This window comes from Ambystoma mexicanum, chromosome 8 (assembly GCF_040938575.1).
Source record: "Ambystoma mexicanum isolate Mex_15411 chromosome 8, UKY_AmexF1_1, whole genome shotgun sequence".
In the NCBI taxonomy this organism is placed as follows: Eukaryota; Metazoa; Chordata; class Amphibia; order Caudata; family Ambystomatidae; genus Ambystoma; species Ambystoma mexicanum.
Genome location: NC_090929.1, coordinates 300,789,519 through 300,810,316, shown reverse-complemented (window position 1 = coordinate 300,810,316; position 20,798 = coordinate 300,789,519). Strand labels below are relative to the sequence as shown.

At 48.4% G+C, this 20,798-nt stretch overlaps 1 protein-coding gene across 14 annotated transcripts in view; it reads left to right on the top strand.

Moving 5' to 3' along the window:
- EHMT1 (euchromatic histone lysine methyltransferase 1) overlaps positions 1–20,798 on the top strand; it is a 2,375,011-nt gene that overhangs the window by 1,207,421 nt on the left and 1,146,792 nt on the right. For all 14 annotated transcript variants that reach the window (XM_069609714.1, XM_069609713.1, XM_069609712.1 and 11 more), the window contains one exon: positions 8,197–8,342. In XM_069609714.1, the coding sequence (XP_069465815.1) occupies positions 8,197–8,342 (146 nt within the window). The remainder of the gene's footprint in view (positions 1–8,196; positions 8,343–20,798) is intronic.

The following is a 20,798-nucleotide window of genomic DNA, read 5'->3' as shown; positions in this document are numbered from 1 at the left end:
CAAGCTTGTATGACCAAGTAGATGTCATTAAGGGCTTTAGAGTCAACAAAGTAGTCACCAGTGATGGGTATGAGTATCTGGGTGTCATCCGCATAATTCGTGTAGGTGACGCCCAGATAGTCAAGCACATCAAATAGTGGTTTGGTGAAGACATTGTAGAGAGTTGGGGAGACACAGGACCCTTGCGGGACTCCACAAGGGACTGGTGTAGCATCGGCCGATGCGGTAGGTGAGAAAACTCATGTGCATATTGTCGAGGAATTACCTAATCCAGTTGGATGCATTGTCCGAGAAGTGGGCAGCGGACTTCAGGTGCCGACATAGTATTTGGTGATTGACCAAATCGAAGGCAGCAGATAGTCCAGTAGTAGTAAGAGGGCCAATTTACCATTGTCTTTAAGGTCCTCAATTTGAGTTTTGAGGTCAAGAAGAGCTGTTTCAGTCCCGTGCTTAGGTCTGAAGCCAGATTGTCTTGAGCCAAGGAGGTTATTGGTTTCTTAGTAGTTCTGAATCTGCAGGTATGCTGCTCTGTCAAGTATTTTGAGTAAGTACGGTACGGTGGTAATAGGTCTGTAGTTAGTTGGTGTTTCAGGGGCTAGAGTCATTTTTTTTTTAGGAGAGGGATAACCCAAGCGTCCTTTAAGTTGTTGGGTACTGTTCCAGTTAGGAATGAAGAGTTAATGAAGGTAGTTATAAAAGGAGCGAGATCATGTGCCGCTTCCTTAATGATGGGTGCTGGGCAGGAGTCACCTTGGCAGTTAGGTTTTAAATTGCGAATGATGTTTTCGACCTCGAGGATGGTGAGTGGGGTGAAGCTGAAAGGGGTGTGAGTAAAGGAGGCCGTCGGAGTAGTGGGGGGGTTGGTGAAAAGGGTAGTTTGTTTGGCGTTCATTTTCGATTGCAGGGTGGTGATTTTGTTGAGAGCGTTTTGGATGTTGTTTCACCATTTACTGTCTTTAATGCAGGTATCAGGAGCAGGGGAAGGGGATTCCAATTCTTTAAGGATTTTAAATAACTCCTTAGTAAATAAACATATACCTATTTTTTTTAATACAAAGCTTTGGTCAGTGTTTCCTTGTGCCATAGTACTGTAGGCCTATTGTGTACACCCTGCATACTGCTCATCTCCCTCTTGAGATAAGTCTGACTGCTCAGCCACATCTACCAACTAAATCTTTGTGGTACAGACCGATACCAAAGGGGATTTATTGCTCTCACCTGTAGTCCTAATCTTCTGTAGTGCTCCCTAAGTGAACTGCACAGAATTCTGCCTAACACCCCTCTCTTTGGCCTTTTTGGTTTTGCTGTCTTTCACATTCCTGAGCTATGGACAGGACACCATTTAAATGTTGCTCTTCCTGTAAGGGAAAATACCCCTGCAAAGACAAGCACCGGCGGTGCAAGAAGTGTCTTCTCCCTTAATCACGACGAGGCGTCCTGTCGAAACTGTCAGCTCCTGCGTCTTAAGTCGATCAAGGAGCATCGAGTGAAGCGGTTGGCGGCCGACACCATGTCACAGGCTGAGGGAAGCTCCCCCGCAGCCGTGGAAAGTGATGAGGATCTAAGCGGCAGCCATGGCTCCGATCAGGATGTCATTGATCTCATATTGGTGTGCTCGCTCTCCACGATGTCCGTACCCGGCCCCACCAGGCACGACGTTAGTCCTGCTATGGGTAATGTACACCCCAGTGACGATACCTATAGAGGCAAGCATACAACCCCCGGTACTGCCTCGGCTGATCTGTCGATGCAGTCCAAGGCGCCAGCAGGTACGTAGAGTTCCTCGACGGCACCCGCTGACTTGCATGATCGGCAGACCTCTCTGCGGCATGCGCCCAGGCATTCTGCAAGTAAGGGTGCCAGCACCAAAACTCAAAAGGCCATTGAGATGCCTCCTAAGAGCGTGCCGATGCATAAAGTTCTGGTTGTGTCGAAGTCTACGGCGCAACTGTCTAAACAGCCTAAACCAACGTCCCCCATCCTATACACCACCCTTACCCGGTTTGGAACTTACATATGGTGTTAACAGCCTTGGCACATAAGCCCTTTGAACCCACGCACTCATGTATTTGAAATGGGCCACGCTGAAGACAGTCTTGTTACTAGCGTTAATGTCAGCTCATAGGCTAAGTGAGATTTAAACTTGATCAGCCTCTGAGCCATTCACGTTTTTCATAGGGATAAAGTGGCCCTTCTAACTCATCCTAAATTCCTACCTAAAATCGTTTCTCCATTCCATATCAACCAGGAGCTATGTTTACCAGTATTTCTTTCCTAATTCACAGTTGGTTGGAGGCAGAGAAGTCACTATGCTTTCTTGACCTTCGCACAGTTCTTAAATTCTACATCTCCCCTTCAAAATATTACAGAATGTCCGATGCCTTATTTTTTACTTTTGGGGGCTCCTCGCCGGAGGAAGTCTTTAAGGGTATCCACGCGCATGTGATAAGGGCAAAAGCAACTGCTGTAACGTTCCAGAGACCTGCGTCCTGGGATGTCATTAGCAAAGCAGTGGTCCGGGCAACCCCATCTGCTTTCTACACGCACTACTGCTTGGATATCGGCACCAGATCTGATGCAGCTTTCGAGGAAACAGTATTGAAAATCTGTTTTACTAATGTATTTTAACAGTTCAGCCCCCAATTTAAGGGATAAGTTGGAATAGAAATGTTACTCACCGTAGTGACTAATATACCCCTAATCCAAAGTCCCCTTTCCTGCATACAACCCACCATCCATCCCTCTCATAATATAGCATCCAGTTAGTGTCTAAAGTCAGGTGTATTGGCACCATATGCGTAAAAGGGGACTGAGGTGAAGCGCCGGAGGGTGGGGCAGTAGGCGTGTTCACGCCCGCGCCTTCCGTGTGCAATAAATGTAAAGGCGAAGCTCAATTGTTTTTTTTTTTTTGCTGACAAATGATTACGTTTCTGTCTTTGTCTGGTGAGGGTGGTGCAGGGGGCCATGGGTACAGAGGATTTAGTTTTGGTCTGTCGCAGTGCTTGGATCTGGATTCCAGGTGCTTTTCAGCTGAACACCCTTGCGAAGAAAAGATGAAGATATTTGTGGAGGATTTGACCTCAGGACACCTTTAGGAAGCAAAGGAGACAGATTGCAACAGCTTTCACCATGATCAAGAGGTGACGGCGATTATATATGGCCAAGAGCAGGCGCAGGTCCTGCACGGATTTCGTTGATGTAAGAAGGCTGAAAATGCAGAAGGCTCTTGTAGCACGAACTGAAAATCCTACATATTCCAAGGATGTGCTTGGAATGGTGACTGTTGTAGTGAGGTAACCCAAGAGAGAGCTGGTCAGTCCACCGGTTGGCCCAGGGTCCCTTCCGAAGGCTCCAATACTCCAACAGGGGTTGATAAAGCTTGTTCCCAATGGTCAAGGGGTTGAGGCACTGACAAGGGTGGTCTCAGGCAGAGGAGCAGAGCTTCACCGGGACTTCACTGGAGTTGGTGCTAGTTGTCCTCGGTTCGTTAGTGGCTTGCTCTTCATAGGGGTCTTGGCTCCAGTGATCTACGAACAGCCATAAGAGTGCTCCTTTTAGCCAAGATCTGCACTGTAAGCTTGCTCGGGTCCACCAATGGTAAACATCTGCACCTTTCCAACCGCCAGTGTTTGTCCAATCATCCATTGTCTGTTGGGCAGATGTAGCAAGTGGCTTTCAGGCATTGTGTGCTGTGACGAGACAGTCCCAGCCACCCCTGCCTCCCCCATCCAGACTTGAAAACAAACTGCCTCTTTTCCCAGGAAAGCAGCAACTTTCCCTGGGAAAAGGGCTTCCCATACATGGCAATTCCACTCCCGAGAGGTCAGGAAGGCGGAAAAAGAACAATATGGCTGAAGGACTGGCAAAAACCTCATGGCCATTTTAAGGTGCTAGCCATCTTTATCTTGGGGTGCTAGCCATTTACAAAAAGGTACACAAGTAAAGTTTTTCTTTATTTTTTTTAAAGTGGAAAAACATTTGCTGCCACCAGCCCATCCTAGGCACATTGCCACTACAAACGTTATGAGGATACCAAGTATCCTAACCGCGCTTCACTTTAGGGTGATGTTTGCAATTGTAACAATACAGGAAGTTCACTAAGTGACACAGGGCCGCATTACAAGTATGTTCTGGAAATAGCGGTGCCGGTAGCACCATATAGGCACGGTTTACTGGACCGGCACATTTAGAGTCATAAGTGCTAAACACTACCACCTCAAAGGGACACCCACGGTGCTACCGCACCTGGTAGCACCGTAACCAGCGGAAAGTCTCTCTGGATGTCCCTGAATTACCGGCACAGCAGTAATATGGGCACTCTTAGAGTTCAGCCTACACGGAAACACCGCCATAAAAATGGTGGTGGCACTGTGACCACAGCGCTTGTAATACTGGCACCGCGGACCAGTCGTTAAAGTGGCAGATGAGCAGCAGCAGGCCCCAGGTGTTACCATTCCAGCACAGCTGCACACCATTGACCACTGTGAATGCAGCAAAGGACCACACCCAAACCCACCTCCCAACACAACCATGCTGGCAAGCGGGCCACAGGTGTACCAAATTTGCCCACCTGCACCCCATTTACACTGGGAATGTACAAAAGGAGCACACCCAACCCACTACCTGACACAACCATACTGGCAGTCTCTGTAGCAGCAATTGGGTTGGGGAACCTGCAAGGAGCTATTGAGAATGAAGCAGCTGTGAGGCAGAGGAGGCGGCGTAGGCGCAGGAGGCGAATGAGGAACCAGTTGGTCATGCCCAACATCAATGTCCAGCGGGTAGCCAGCAATATCCCACATCAAGGCCTCGCCCTGGAACCTGACCCCAAGCCAAATCCACACCTTGTACCGGCTTGACAGGGAGACCATAATATCAAGTCACCCTCATTAATGATGACATCGGCAGCATGATAAACATACAGACTACTATCCCTCCTCCCCATTGCTGAAGGTAGTGTCAGTACTACACTTCCTTGCAACTGGCACATACCAGCACACCGTGGGTGAGCTGCACGGGCTGTCACAACTCTGTTTTTCCGGGGTCTTATTCCACGTACTGGATGCCCTGCTGGGCCATGTGGCAGATCAAATTGCCCTACCCCGAGCCCTTGGCCAGGTTAATGCCACCAAAGTGGCCTTCCATGCCTTTGCAGGCATGCCCAAGTGCATTGGTGCTTTAGATTGCATCCATATTGAGTTGGTTGCCAGACATGCCGTTGAGGCAGTGTTTAGAAACTGCAAAAGATTCCACTCCCTCAATGTGCAATGGTCTGTGATGCTGAATACCATCATCCCTTGCTGTGCACGGTTTCCCGTATCCACACACGACTCAATGGTCTTGCGGAACTTCATGTTGCCAGGGTACGTGGCACGTCGCATCGGAGAGTGCACCTAGCTGTTGGATGAGTATAATGACCAATGCATGACTTCTGTGTAGAGGGGGTTCTGAGGGAGCTCAGGGGGGCAGAAACAGTCAGCAGAGCATGTGGCAAATGCAACCTAACAGCAATGCATTGCATCCCTTAGTCACAAATAATGGAAGGCATGTACCAAACGGGCATATGGATCACACCCAATACCTATCAATGATGAGCCAAATGAGGAAACACAGAACTACCACATGTACCTGAATGCATTAGACAATCCACACGTGTCCGTCCTTTCTGCTATCGACCTCCTGGTTCAGCTACTCTGTTCCCGATTGCCCTAGACATCCATCTAGGCCCACAGGCGCTTCAATATGACAATTTAATTATCTTGGGCGACCTTAACATCTGGTGTCACATCATAGAAGATTGAGACTGCAGATATTCGTTGACATTCTGCAGTCTCGTGGTCTTCAGCTGTTATCTAATCTCGCTACTTATATAGTCGGACATTGTTTGGACCCTGTGATTGAGGGGCTCAGTTTTGGCCAAATCTGGCCGACTGTACTATAACCGCGGTCAGCTGGTCAGACCATTCGTTGGTGAGTTTTTCTCTGCAGGGCTGGTGTCAGTCTCAGAACATTGCCCCTACCCTAATGTACAACTGTGCCGTCGGAAAAGGGATCTGGATGGTGTATCTGACAATGACTTTGTGCAGAATCTCCCTCCTATACAGTCTAAAACGGACTGCTCAGAATATTATTCTGACCTGATGCTGGTGTTGCAGAAAAATTGTAATCACATTGCCCCTTTAAACGCCATCAGAGGAAATAGAAAGAACAATAAATGGTACAATGAGAATCTTAACACTTCAACAGCATTACAGGAAAAAGGAAAAAATGTGGCTTAAAGTGAGAGACGAAATCTCTCACTCAGCAGTAAAAACAGCCTTGGCTACATATAAACAAGAAATTGTTAGCCAAATCTCTGCCAATGCAAAACCAAATTGAACAAGCAGAGAACCGGCCCAAGGCATTGTTTGGGTTATAAGAAATGTCTCCATTCCTGAGAATGTGAATTCTCAACTCCCATCATCTGTCACATTGGCCAATAAATGGAACTGTTTCTTTCAACAGAAAGTAAACACTATTTGAAACAATATGCCGGTCTACCAACTTACCACTAAAGCCAACATAAATATCCCTTACTTTACCTCTCCATCCAGCCGCTGTCCCAGCTTCTCTTTCTTTGCTTTTGGTTACAAGGAAATCCATCCATCTCCACCAGGGTTACCTTGATGGTGGTGTCACTGGTTCCGCAGATAAGTGATGCGCGTGGCTGACCAGCCATGATCCTACCTTGTTTCCAGCACCTCGCGGTGGCGAAACCGGTAGGGCTGCCATCACGGTAACACTGGATTTTCACTGGATTACGCCAGACTCGGAATGAGGCCCATAGTCTCTCAGTAATGATAGTCTTACGGACTGATTAGTTTCTCTGTAAGAATGAACCAAAAGACAAGGGAAGTAAAGCAGAAGGCTCTACTTGTCTCCCAAAAAGTCAGCAGTCGAAGCAAAAAGAAAGGGTGTTCCATAGAAGTATCTAGGAGGAAAGTAACAAAATCTTTTCTAACACCACCACCCAGAAATGTTTGGCTGTTTAGTGTTTGGGCATCGATAAATGTACGTGGTTGGACCCCATACCACCCCAAACCTTCCCCCTCAGTGTTTGTTCTTCAAAATACACTCTGGTTAGGGCTAGACTCCTGGCCCCTCCCCTCTATATATTGATCTGGCATCTCTTCACTCTTTAAGGAGCACCTTCCTGGCACAGGGCAGTGCTAAACCTCTCTTCGTAAATGTTCTTCCTTCTCTACTACCTTCACCGCTCTCAAGAACACAAAATCCCACCTCTTGTTCCTTCTACTCTTCCCTCTCACTCCTCTGTGCTCTTCTTGCTTTCTCAAGACCTTGCTCCTCCTTCTCTCCTCATTGTCTTTCTCCCTCGCACCACTGTATCCTTCATCGTGTTGCTTGTTTTTCTCAGTAGTTGTCTCCTTACTCCCACACTCCCCTCTTGTTTGGCCTTCCTTTAATGCTACGTTGATTGTACATGTATTTGTGAGTTGGTACACTGTGGCTGTTGTATTCCAGTTGGGAGCGGTCAATCTGGCGAGGGGCTGAACAAAATAGTTTGCTCAGTTATTGGTGCTTGTGTTGTAGACCGTACCACAGCTCCATTTTACAGTGGGAATTTAAGGTTGGTCTACCAAACTCCAGGAACTCACTGCTGGGATATACCGCTTTAGACTTGTCTTGAGATGATTGGAATCTCCCCTGTCTCTGCAGATCTGATTCGTGGAACATCACGCAAGCTCAGCTTGTGTGCTGTCTGTTGATTGTGGGCTTCTGTTAATGTCATGCAGTTTGCTGTGTGCCGTGGCCTTTAGCTCATAAACCTCAATTCCTGCGCTCAGATTTCTCCCTTCCAACTGTATGCTAACTTTAGGGACAACTGTAGGTGTCTTTGGACTCTATCAACTGAGTAACACACAATGCTAAGAATGGAATGGGGACCCAGGGGAAATCTCCTTGCATATCACCCCCATGGTCTGTATCACAGAAAGGGCAGCGGTCTTGGGGCCCCTACAGTCTCCCTAACACCATCATCTTGCCGCTCAATTGTGATTTTGTCGAAGCTGATGTGACCCAACCCAACAATAAAACTAAAATGTTTGTCCCCATTGACTACCTCCCTTTAAGTTGTTTTCTTGTGAATTATCTCCAGAGATTGCATGCCGAATAATATGCGGTTTCTCATCCTTCCAGCTCTCCCAAATGGAGATGAATCACTGGAGACGGATGGGCTGCAGGAAGTTCCACTCTGCAGTTGCCGGATGGAAACACCTAGGAAGGATGAAGTCACCTTGCTGGCTAATGAAAAGTGTATGGCGACTGAAAGCACAGATGGAGAGGTATGAACAGGAATCTGCGTAGGATGTTTTGGTTATGAAACATTGTACAGGCCTGAATGTGGTGCTAAGGCATGGAAACCTTACTTTGCCAGCTATTGCACGTTACTGTGACCCAAAAATTGAATTTCCGTGCAATACTTACTAGTGTCACACATCTTAAAAACTAAAATAGAACTAAATGGATTTGACAGGAGAACGAGGACCTGCTTATAATTGAAGTCCTTGCTGCATGCCTTATTGAATTGGTGTTTGCGAGCTGGCTTAGGATTTAAAGTTTTCCATGCATAACTTGGGTGAATAACTCTTTTAGGGCAGAATACGATGTTTGGGGCAAGTGCTGTCTCATTTCATGGGACCCCTGTCCAGTTTACTTTTTTGCATCCTCTGACCTATTGCTGTGTTCAGAGGGACTTCTACATTAGTCCCAATACCCCTGTAACCCTTTTAGTATACATTCCTATGGTAGCCCATATGACTTTTATGACAGACATGCTTTTTAAGCGCCTTATTTTGCCCAAGTGTGTGTTATCACCACTTGTTTGGGTGAGTAGGTTGATGGAAACTGTAATTTACTTTTGATCTAATTTTGGCTTCATCAGAGGGGCGGTATGATTTAATGCATAACTATCCCAATGTACCTAATCATTGGGGTACTAATGTTTTTTTCATAAGTCCTTAACTCAACCTTTTAGCTTATCTATTTTTGTGTTGTGCTGTTAGGAACAATTCTCAGACATGTGCTAATTCCGTTCTACCCTAGAGAGCCCTAGCTCTTTTTGCTGGACTTTAGGACTTTTAATTTCTAACCTGGAGAGAGCGAGACCTTTTTCCCACTCTCATGTAGTCTTCTGTGATTTGGGCTCTTGCTTGGAAGGCAGAGTAGACGACTGGACGAAGGAATCAGAAGAAGAACTTAAAAGAGACGCTTGCTGCAACTCCTGGACCATCCTTTTGCCCGGTGAAGCCCTGCTGTATTGCTGAAGCTCTAAATTCGCCTATACTAGAGAAGCCCTGCAACAGACGACTTCACCCCTTGGGTTGGTGGGACCAATCGACCCCAAAGTGAACTTGTCTGGATATCCTCTCAGAGCTTGCTGTACTTCCATTGCTGCTGCAGGAACCGATTGCCAGGGAGAGGAACGCCAGATCGAGTGCATCGCTTTTAAGTCGGACCCGAGCTCCAGGAAGATCCTCTGGACTTCCATGAAGCAGGACTGACCAAGCCTGAGCCACCTCAACAGAGTGCTGGACCCCAGATACGAGAAAAGTCCATTAAGGTATCCAAGAACCGCAGTGGTGCTGTTTGCGAGAGCCGCGAGGAGCTGAAACCATGAAGTGCCTCTGATCTGAAGTTTTCCCATTGCTGCTGCCAACATTCCATTCGTAGTGCAGGAGTCCCCAGACGTCCTCCCTCTTGTCCCCACTACTGAGGCCCAGGAACACAGGATCTGCAGACCCACACAGGAACAGAAGTCTGCTGGATCCAGTTTTCTTCAAACCAAAGGTTCTGTAAAACTAAAGGGACTTACCTCTTGTTGTGTAGCTTTGCTAGCTCTCAGTTGAGACTTGTCTTGGTTACTCTTGCAGCGTTGCCCCTCACAAGCCTTTCAGCTTCTGGCCCTACTGTGATTTCATTTTCTACAAAGATTTCTGAACCATTGTGTAAGACTTTTTACCTACCTGCAAGAAGTGCTTCAGCTCACCTAGACCTTTGCTAACATTGACTGCCCTGGCTCCCTAAAGACTCTTCTTACCTCTGACTTTATGCTATGCCATTCCCCCAGGAAAGGGTTAATATACTTTGCATTGTAGGGGTTGAATGTACCTTCCTGCTTAAGAATATTTGCCAACCATTGTTTTCTCCTTCTAAAGGCTTTGCCATCCCTCTCAGTATTGCTCTAAATGTGCCAGTGATAAATCAACGTTCTCAGTGTCCTAGTTAAGTCACCTGAGGGAGTAGGAAGTGTCTGTGTGCCATCCCCAATGGGTGTCAACTGAGTGTATTCATTGAAGTATATTTTGTGTTTAAGTGTTTATTTGAATAACTGTCATTGTGAAACTCTGTGGTACAACCTTACAGCTCACATTGACCCCTCTTGCGATAAGCCTGGCTGCTCAGTCACTCTAACAACTTGTGTAGTACATGCTTATACCAAAGGTTGGTTAACTATCGCCAAGAGCACAAGGCTGGTGCAGTCTCCCCCAGGGTACTGCATACAATCTTACCTAACATGCTCTGGCCTATAACCAAGATTTAAGCCTTTCACAACATACATATATAACAAAAAAAAGAGAAACAATCAAACCCTAGCACCTCAAGCTCTCTGAGCTCTTCAATTCTTTTCTTCATTTTGTGTGGAATATATTTTTCAAATATATTCCACTTTGTTCCCCTGTTTAGGGGCTTTGGTCTCAGGTGGTTTTTAAGACAAATATCTCTTGTTTTTGACCCAAAATCGTAGTGTAAACTTTCTCTTCAGAATGGCTGCATCTCAGGCTGTTAAGAAGCCTTCCCTGTTCAGGGACTGCACAAGGTGCAAGAAGTTAGTCTACATGAAAGATCCCCATGAACATTGCATTTACTGCTTGTATCCACATGACATTCAGAAATGCGATATGTGCAAGACGTTTTCCAACAAGACTCTTCAGGACAGGCACAGAAGACTTCTTTTACATCTGGACGCCAGGGGTCAATCTTCGGACGAAGAGTCTGTCAGAACTGCTCCTGTCCACTCCAGCATTCCATCTAAGAGGCAAACTTCGAAGAGAAAGTCCTCTTCAGTGGAAAGGAGTTCCTCTCCCATTGCCAAAAGTAAGAGGAAGCTGGAGTTAATACCCTTTCTACCTCCATGAGACTCCTCGAACCAGAAAGTCACATTCATCAGCAAAATCTACTACCAAGGGGAAGTAGGAGTTTGCAACAAGCTGAGGGGGAGGCTGGGGGGGGGCATTCGTCGACGGGGAAACGGTCCACGAGTGATGTGAAAGATAAAGGCCCGTCTACGGCGACAATTACACATAAGACATAGTCTACGGCAAGATCCACGTCATCGGATTTATCATCCATGAAACAGTAGTCGACGAAGGAAACACACCATTCGTCCACAAAGCACTCCATGAAACGCTTGTCCACAGAGCACTCGTCGATGGGGAAGCGACCATCCAAAACACATTCGTCGATGAAGCACTAGTCGACATGCTCATTGACGGAACACTCGTCGACGGGAGAGCAGCCAAAACACATTCATCGACAGAACACTCGTTGATGGGGGAGAAAACCATCCAGGCCGCGTTCATTGACGGAACTACCGTCGGCGGGACGCTCGTTGACAAAAGTACCATCAAACACGGGGGAATTGGAGCCTGAGGCGCCTTCCGCTTCACACCTGTCATTGAGGACAGTTTCCTTGAGGTTGCTGAACCAATGGTCTCCTTTGGGGGACATGGCAGAGCTTCCAGATGTAATTCTCCAGGAGGAATTTTCAGATGCAGAAGTGGTGGAAGAACGACCTTGTCCTTCCCCTAAGCAGCACAGTCCCCCTTGGCAGCTCTTTACGGAAGAGGCCGACTATCCTCATGACCCGATACTGATGCTGTCTGTACAGAGGATCATGGAGGAGTTCTACAGGCGTGAAAGGGAAAAGAGCGTGCCGTCTGATCCTTTAGAACCGAAACCCCGTAGGAGAGACACGTCTCCAACTCCAGGCACATCAAGAACTTCTCCTCATTGGAGTAGACCTGAGAAGAGGGCACAATCACCTGAGCCTCCTCGAAGGTCTAGGAGCAGAAAGCACAGTTCTTCAATGACAAGGGTCTCATCACCACCACCATCGTCGCATAGACCTCGATCTCCGGATAGGGATCCCACAATGGTGCTGTCCTCCATTTCACTCTTGGATTGGCGGGAGGATCCTTTTAGAGAATTCTCTGATCCAGAAGAAGGCAAAATTACACAGGAGCCTGACACGGCCAGTGAGTGGGATGAGTACATCGTCGAGAAGCCCAGGAGCAGAGATTCCCCAGGGGATGCTTTACCTCCGGATGATCGGGTTTCTTTCTACACCATAATAGGCAAGGCGTTAGAATTGTTCAAAATTCAGGTTACATCAGAGGAAAAGAAATCGGTGCTTTATGAGCACATGGACAAACGCAGGAGGATGATTACCACCATTCTTCTCCTCGACACCATCTGTGAGTCCGGATCCAAGATCTTATCTACGCCTTTGTCTACCCCGGCTCTAGTGTCCAGACCAGAGAAGAAATATAAAGCACCCGAGTCTGCGCCACTTTGCTTGAGATGTCATAAAAAACCGCACTCTTATCACAGTTGCGGCTTGGAAGATGGTTGACAATCTTGCGAAATTTGGCTACGCATGTCCAAATTGGCTAAGCAGTTACCCCCAGTGCTTCAGGAAGAGGCTAGATCGATAATTGCTGATGGTGAAGCAACCTCTGATCATATGATCGAGGCAGCGGTTGATGTGGCCGAATCAGGCTTCAGACAGATGGCCCATGGCACAGTACTCAGAATGCAGGCCTGGATGAAGGCTACTAGTTTCAGGCCTGAAGTCCAAGTGTAGATATTAGACATGCCCTTTGATGGATAAGAGCTCTTCAGGAAGAAAATAGACGACCACCTGAAGGGAATCTAATCAGACACGAACACGGCCCGAGCCATCAGTTCTTTAAAGGACAGGGATAAGGACTGTCTGTCTTTTCGTCCCTTTAGGGGCTCATCTTGTAAATACAGACGGTACGGCCACTCCTCTTATGGTTACAAGGCGCAAGGCAGCACGTACCAAGAGAAAAAGTATCAATCCTCCAATGGATACTCCCATAGAGGCAGGCGTGGCTCCCCCCAGGGGAAGTCACAAGGCAAACAAAACTATCTGATTCAGTCCCCTCACAGTCACACCCCGGTGGGGGGGAAGGGTAAGCCAGTTCTTCCTACACTGGCAGTCAATTACATCAGACAAATGGGTATTGCAGGTGATCAGAGAGGGTCACACCTTAGAATTTCTAGACCAACCTCCTTCCCTGCCTCCATTTTTGCGCAGGGTGCAAATGTAAAACAGGTCATGTCCAAAGTTCAAAAACTCCTCCAGAAAGCAGCGGTAGAGCCGGTGCCGTACCCCCAGAGGGGGAAAGGGTTTCTACTCCCGCTTCTTCCTCATCAGAAAGAAAAACTGTCAATGGAGGACCATCTTGGACCTGAGGGCGCTCAACAAATATATCAAACGCATTACATTCAAGATGGTAGCATTGCAAGGAGTGCTCCCTTGGTTAAATAAGAACGACTTCATGGCAAGTTTATATTTGGAGGATGCTTACTTCCATATACCGACCCATCCAGCTCACAGTTCCTCAGGTTCACGGTGGGAGAGCTTAATTTTCAATTCCGAGTGCTCCCGTTCGGACTAAAATCGCCACCGAGAGTTTTCACAAAATGCTTGGTACCAGTAACTGCAAAGCTCAGGAGGACAGTAACGGAAGTCTTCCCATACTTGGACGATTGGTTGCTAAAAGCATGTTCCGCCGCAAGGGCTTGCTCAGCAGTTTTAAGGACGATCAACCTCCTAAAAGGGTTAGGTTTCTCCATAAACGGCAAGAAGTCCTGCCCCGTTCCCAGCAGGACAGCTCTTTTCCTGGGTGCCGAGTTCGATACCAGCACTCCCAGGGTGAGACCATTGGCAGAAAGGGTAGCAGTGATTCTATGCTCAACCTTGTGCTTCCTGGAGAAACAGACAACGTCGGTACGTTCATACAAATCCCTTCTGAGCATGATGTCCTCGTGCATATTCCTCATACCAAATTGCAGGCTTCACATGAGACCGGTTCAGGAGTCCTTGGACCACCAATGGAAACAAGCTCTCGGATGTTGGGAGGATGACGTCCAGATTCCATCGACATTACACAAATCTCTTTGATGGTAGAATGTTCAGCGGAATCTTCAACAAGGGATGCTGTTTCAAGCACCGATGTCGACCCTTCTGCTGAGGACCGAGGCGTCACTATCAGGCTGGGGCACTCACCTTGCGGACGTCCAAACCAAGGGCACTTTGTCGGCGCAAGAGTCCCAACTCCACATCAATGTGTTGCAGCTCAGGGCCATAAGGTGGGCTCTGAAGGCCTTCTTGCAGGTGGTAGCTGGACAGGTACTTAAAGTCCGGACAGACAACACGACCTCCATGCATTACACAAACAAGCAGGGAGGCACGAGGTCAGAGATCCTGTCGCAAGAAGCCCAAAGGCTATGGGCATGGGCCTTGCACCACGGGGTGCAGATCAAAGCAGAGCATCTTCCGGGAGTGGACAATGTCCTAGCGGACAAGCTAAGCAGAGAATACACGTCATCTCATGAGTGGGAGCTGGACGAAAAGGAAATCCAACAGATTTTTGCCTTGTGGGGCCATCCGCAGATTGACCTCTTTGCCACCAAGGACAACAAGAAGTGCCGAAGGTTTGCCTCTGGGTACCCGGAGTATCAATCACTGGGAGACGCGTTCTCAGTGGCTTGGACAGGAAGGTTCCTCTATGCTTTTCCCCCATTCCCCTCATTGCGAGGGTACTGCGCAGACAGAAGGAACAGAATTGTTCAATGATCCTAACAGCGCCGGATTGGGCGCGACAAGTCTGGTGCTCGACTTTGAAGAATCTTTCCCGAAGGCCCCCGATTCGCCTCAAGGCACATCAATATCTGTTGACGCAACAGAACCGTAAGGTCCTCAACCACGACCCGAGGAGCCTATGTCTCAAGGCATGGTTCCTGAGCAGCGTAAACTCATGTATCTTAAGCTACCATCAGAATGTTAGGATATCATCAGGGCAGCGAGAGCCCCATCGACACGAGTCCCCTACACCAGGAAGTGGACTCGATTTTCCAAGTGATGCGAGAGATCTCCCCTCAATCCTCTCGCGGTTTTGGTTGACCAAATTCTACCCTACTTATTGTACCTAGCTAAGACGGGGCTCTCATTGTCCTCCATCAAGGTCCATCTGTCAGCCATAGCAGCATACACAACAACTCCGGAGATGCAATTCTTGCTCTTTTTGCTGGTGGTTGAAGTCTTTCTTAAAGGGCTGATGCATACTTATCCTCCTACGCCAGTCCCGAACTAGAGCCTGAATACCGTCTTCACCGCCCTCTTGGAACCTCCCTTCGAACCCATACACAGATGCGACATAAAGCTCTTGTCTTGGAAAACAGCCTTTTTGATAGCCATCACATCAGCCAGAAGGATCAGTGAGTTGCAAGCTTTATTGTCTGAGCCTCAGTTACCTTGTTCCAGAGGGACCGCGTCATCTTAAGGCCACATCCTAAGTTCCTTCCCAGGGTACTGTCGGAAATGACACTCACTGAGCACATCGTATAGCCAACCTTTTTCCAGAATCGCGCTTCTGAAGCAAAAAGAGCATTACACTCTCTGGACGTTGTGAGTTTTGAAGTTTTACTTGCAGAGAACCAAGGAGTTTCGATCATCAAACCAACTTTTCATTGCTTTCTCTGGCCTTACAAGGGACAGCATATCTCTAAACAAGGTCTGGCACACTGGGTTTCATCCTGCATCACCCACTGCCATCAGATGAAAGGTGACCCTCTAACTAGACCACCATCAGCGCACTCCACCAGAGGGAGGGCAGCATAAACAGCATTCCATGCAGGGGTGGCCTTGAAGGACATATGCAGAGCAGCCACGTGGAGCACTCTGCACACGTTCACTAAACTCTACTGCCTGGCTGAAGATACAGACAAAGAAACTGCAGTTGGACAGGCGGTGCTCCACCATCTCTTTGCATAAGGTAGGACCAGCCTCCTCCCCCGCCCCTCCTCCGCCCCTCCTCCCGGAGTATGTAACCGTTGTGTTGCTGCATGGTAAAGGTTTGATAAAAAATATGCTTCCTGTATTTATGCATATATGTATATGATGGTGGCATGTTTTAACTGCTTGGTATTCTATTCAAGCATCTGAATCTATGAAAGATCCAATGCTGGAGAAGTCTTAGTTAAATACCTGTAACTGTATTTCGAAGGGATTGTGTCCTCCGACGTATTCCTTATCTTAGATATCTCTTTCCAGCTTTGCTGGCATCAGAGATTTTTTCTCTCTAGAGGGCGCTGCGCGTCGACGTCCGCCGAGTCGATGTCCCTCGACAGCCGCCGTATCGACGTCGACGTCATCCTGCCTATAAAGGCCGCGCGCAGCGTCCGTTGCTCAGTTCTGTTTTTCCGCGCTTACTCAGTGCCTCGGAATATCGTTGCTCAGTTTCGTAGAGAATTATTCCATTTTCCTCGAGATATTCGATCCATACTCGATGGCTTCCTCGTCTGAACCGACGACCCCTCGGTCTGGCTTTAAAAAATGCCGAGACTGTGGAAAAAAGTTGTAGCTGACGGACCCTCACAGGGTCTGTCTGTGGTGTTTGGGAGCTGAACACCATTGTTCGGAGTGCGAGGACTGTATGTCCATGACAGCCAAGGCCCTGAAGGAGCGTAGGGGGAAGCTGGAAAAAGGTAAGACTTCTAAAGCTTCTTCTTCCTCGACGAAGTCGAGACATTAGTCTCCTCGTCACCATTCGCGCTCCAGGTCTCGAAGCGGGTCCCATCACTCCTCGAGATCGAAGCACTCGAAAAGGAGACGCCGAAGATCCCCTTCTTCGTCCTCCTCTTCCTCTGTTTCACCTAAGAGAATCCCTTGCCCCACGAAACATAGTTCCCGGCTGAATGGGAGGAATTCCGCAAAAATATGATGAGCGTCTTCGAGAAAGCGGCCTCGACCCCCTCGAAGACTGCCGAGAGCGATGCTCTAGTCGAAAGACCCGAAGGTCCAAAACGCCGCGAGTCGCAGATCCCGGCGAAGGAAGCTTCTCGAGCGCGTCACGAACCCTCGAGTAAAGCAAAGACCTCGAATCCTTCTTCGAAGATTCCGTCGACGCCAAGGTCGGTGTCTTCGACGCCGTTGTCGACGGGACCTTCGACACACGGGTCTATCGACTCGACGCCATCCTTAACACCGGCGTCGACGCCAAGGAAAGTCACGGTTGCATGCACCCAGTGGCTATTCCCAGGTCTTCGATGACAATGTCGTCGAGATTGTCGACATCCTCAAGCAGAATTCCGCTTCTATCGAGGACCTCGAGGCCTCCACCTTTGTTTTCAACGCCACGTTCGAAGCCTTCGACGACATCGACGTTTTCGAGGCCGATTACAAGAAGTTTGGCACCCTCTGCCTTGGAGATGGGTTTCACACCCTTTGTGAGTTCAGACCAATTGAGAACAATTTCCTCAATTATGGAAGAGGGAGAACTGTCTGACCAAGAAGAAACAATTGAGTTGCAGGGATCTGCAACCCCAGTTCAAGAGGAGTTATCCTCAGAGGAACGCAGATTAAAGGAACTCCATGATTCCTTACATGAGGCAAGTGGTTTAGAAACTTCCCCAGAGGTGGAGTTCTCTAGGCCAGACCCGGGGGAGCATGCTGAAACCCCTTATAGAGCCTTAATGGCCAGGATCCCAGAATTTATGGGGTGGTCAACACCTTCACAGGCTTTCCAACAGGATGACCTCACGGATATTCTTGCTAAAGGTCCACAGGAGGATCCTGTAGTACCTTTTCATAAAGCTCTTCAAAGAAAAATCATGACGAACTGGGAAACCCCAGATGTCGTCCCGGCAGTAAATAAAAAACTGTCTACTAAATACAGGGTATCTTCTGCAGACCCGGAGTTTTTGTCCAAACACCCATCCCCAGAAAGTCTGGTGGTACAGGCAGCATCTTCTACTGACATCAAGACTGCTTACCCTACCGTCCCACAGGACAGGGACGATAAAAAATACGATGCTATGGCTAAGAAAGTCTTTTCGGCATGTAGCATGGCGTTAAAATCTATTAATGCTACTTGCACCCTTGCTAGATTCAGCCATACACTTTGGGAGTGTGCTTCTACAGCAGCTGACTGCATCCCGGAGGGAGAAGAAAGGGAGGCGTTCCTAAATATCATAAAGGACGGTAAAGACGCTATGTGCGAATCCCTCCAGACGGGCATTGATTCGGCTGACAGTATCAGCAGAGCAATGGCGGCAAGTACAACAACCAGGAGATTTGCTTGGTTGAGAAAGTCTGGTTTTGCCCCAGAGGTGCAAGCCAGGCTCTTGAACATGCTATTTGATGGCTCTTCTTTGTTTGGGGAAAAAGGCGGATGACAGTTTAGAAAAACTGCAAACATCAAAGGCAGCAGCAAAATCCCTAGGCGCTGCAATCCGTCAGACACCTTTTCGTCCCACAGGAACCTCTGCAAGAGGCAAGTCCTTTCGCTTCTACTCCGCATTCGGAAGAGGTAGAGGACGACCGGCTCAAAGGGGACAAAGAAGAACTACCCGAGGTGGACGGGGTAGATATTCAAAAGCCGCAGCAACAGCAGGTGCCTCTTTACCATCGGCAGCTGCATCAGCCGCCCCTAAACCACTCTGAGGACTTCCCTCACAAGACACCTGTAGGAGGCAGGTTAACTCAACATCTGGCGGAATGGCAGGCTATCACGTCAGATGCTTGGGCATTGGAGACAGTTGCACAAGGTTACTGCCTGCCTCTCCTACGCATACCTCAGTCATCCACCGGGGATCAGCTCTCAAAAAGCTCCAGATCCGCTTCTCTTGCAGGAAATTTTAGACCTGCTAGAGAAAGGTGCCATAGAACCGGTACCTGTAGCGGAGAGGAACAAGGGCTGGTACTCCCCTTACTTTCTCATACCAAAGAAAGACGGAGGACTGAGACCCATCTTGGACTTGCGAGAATTGAACAAATTCCTCAGGAAAGACAAATTCAAGATGGTAACTCTTTCTCAGATCCTTCAGGCCCTTCAGTTCCAGGACTGGTTGGTATCTCTGGACCTTCAGGACGCTTATTTCCATGTGCCAATCCATCTCAAACACAGGAAATACCTGAGGTTCGCAATTGGCAACTCTCATTATCAATTTCGAGTGCTGCCATTTGGGCTGACCTCCGCCCTGAGGGTCTTCACCAAGTTAATGTGGGTAGTGGCTGCAAGTCTAAGGAGGGAAGGGATTCACGTCTACCCCTACCTGGACGATTGGTTGATCTGAGCTGTATCTTCGGAACAAGCTCAGATACAGCTAGATCATGTTAGCCACTCCCTTCACAGACTGGGCTTCTCCCTCAATTTAAAGAAGTCACAAATGATACCATCGCAGAGACTCCAGTTCATCGGAGCGATCCTGGACACTTCCCTGGGAAAAGCCTCGCCACCAGAGGTGAGGGCTCAAGATATTCTACAGATGGTCACCAAGTTTCAAAATGCCCAACGTCTCCCAGCCTTTGACTTTTTGAGGTTGCTAGGCTAGTGCCAGAGGCTCGCCTGAGAATGAGATCTCTCCAGTGGGCACTGAGAACTCAGTGGTCACAATTCTCAGGGAGAATGACAGATCTTCAGGTTCCCGACAGGGTGGCTCGAGACCTTCAGTGGTGGGCCTGTCAGGAGAACATTCTGAAAGGAGAGCAGTTTTGGCAACCCTGGCCGGAGATGATAATAGTCACGGATGCCTCACTCACGGGGTGGGGAGCCCACGCCAACGACTTGACCATCAGCGGTTGTTGGTCTCCATCGGAGTCCAGACTACATATCAACCTGTTAGAGCTGAGGGCCATCAGACTTGCGCTGAAGGCTTTTCTGCCATCTGTACAAGGAAAGAATGTCCTGATAATGACGGACAACACAGTGGCCATGCATTACCTCAACAAAAGAGGAGGCGTAGGATCACCACCTCTGTGCAGAGAGGCGATGCAGCTCTGGTTTTGGGCAATCCAAGAAGGAATCTCTATCGACAGTTCACCTAGCCGGAGAGAAGAACTTGACAGCGGACGCTCTGAGCAGGCAGAGCACAGTCTCCCACGAGTGGGAACTAGCTCTGGAAGTCCTTCAAGAGATCTTCGCCCTTTGGGGAACCCCTCAGGTGGATCTGTTCGCCACCAGTGTCAAAAGGAAGTGCAATCTGTTCTGCTCAAGGGAATTTCCCCCGAGAGGAGCTCTGGGAGACGCGTTCATAGTGGACTGGGAGTTTCCACTCCTGTACGCGTTTCCACCGGTCCCTGTCATTCCTCAAATGATCAGGAGGTTGAGAAGATTCCGGAAAACCATGATCCTAATTGCCCCAGATTGGGCCAGGAGAACGTGGTACCCGGACCTTCTAGACTTGTCCATCTGCCCTCTAATTCGACTTCCACTCAGAATCTGCTCTCACAGAAGGGAGGTCAGGTTCTCCATCCAGACATCAAAACCCTCAACCTTCACGCTTGGCTTCTGAAAGGCTGAGGTACAAGGATTGGGACGTCCCTGATGACGTTATGGAGGTGTTGCTTTCGGCAAGAAGGCCAGCAACAAAATCTTTATACCGCTGCCGTTGGAACAGATTTTGCAGCTGGTGTAGGGAAAAGAATATCG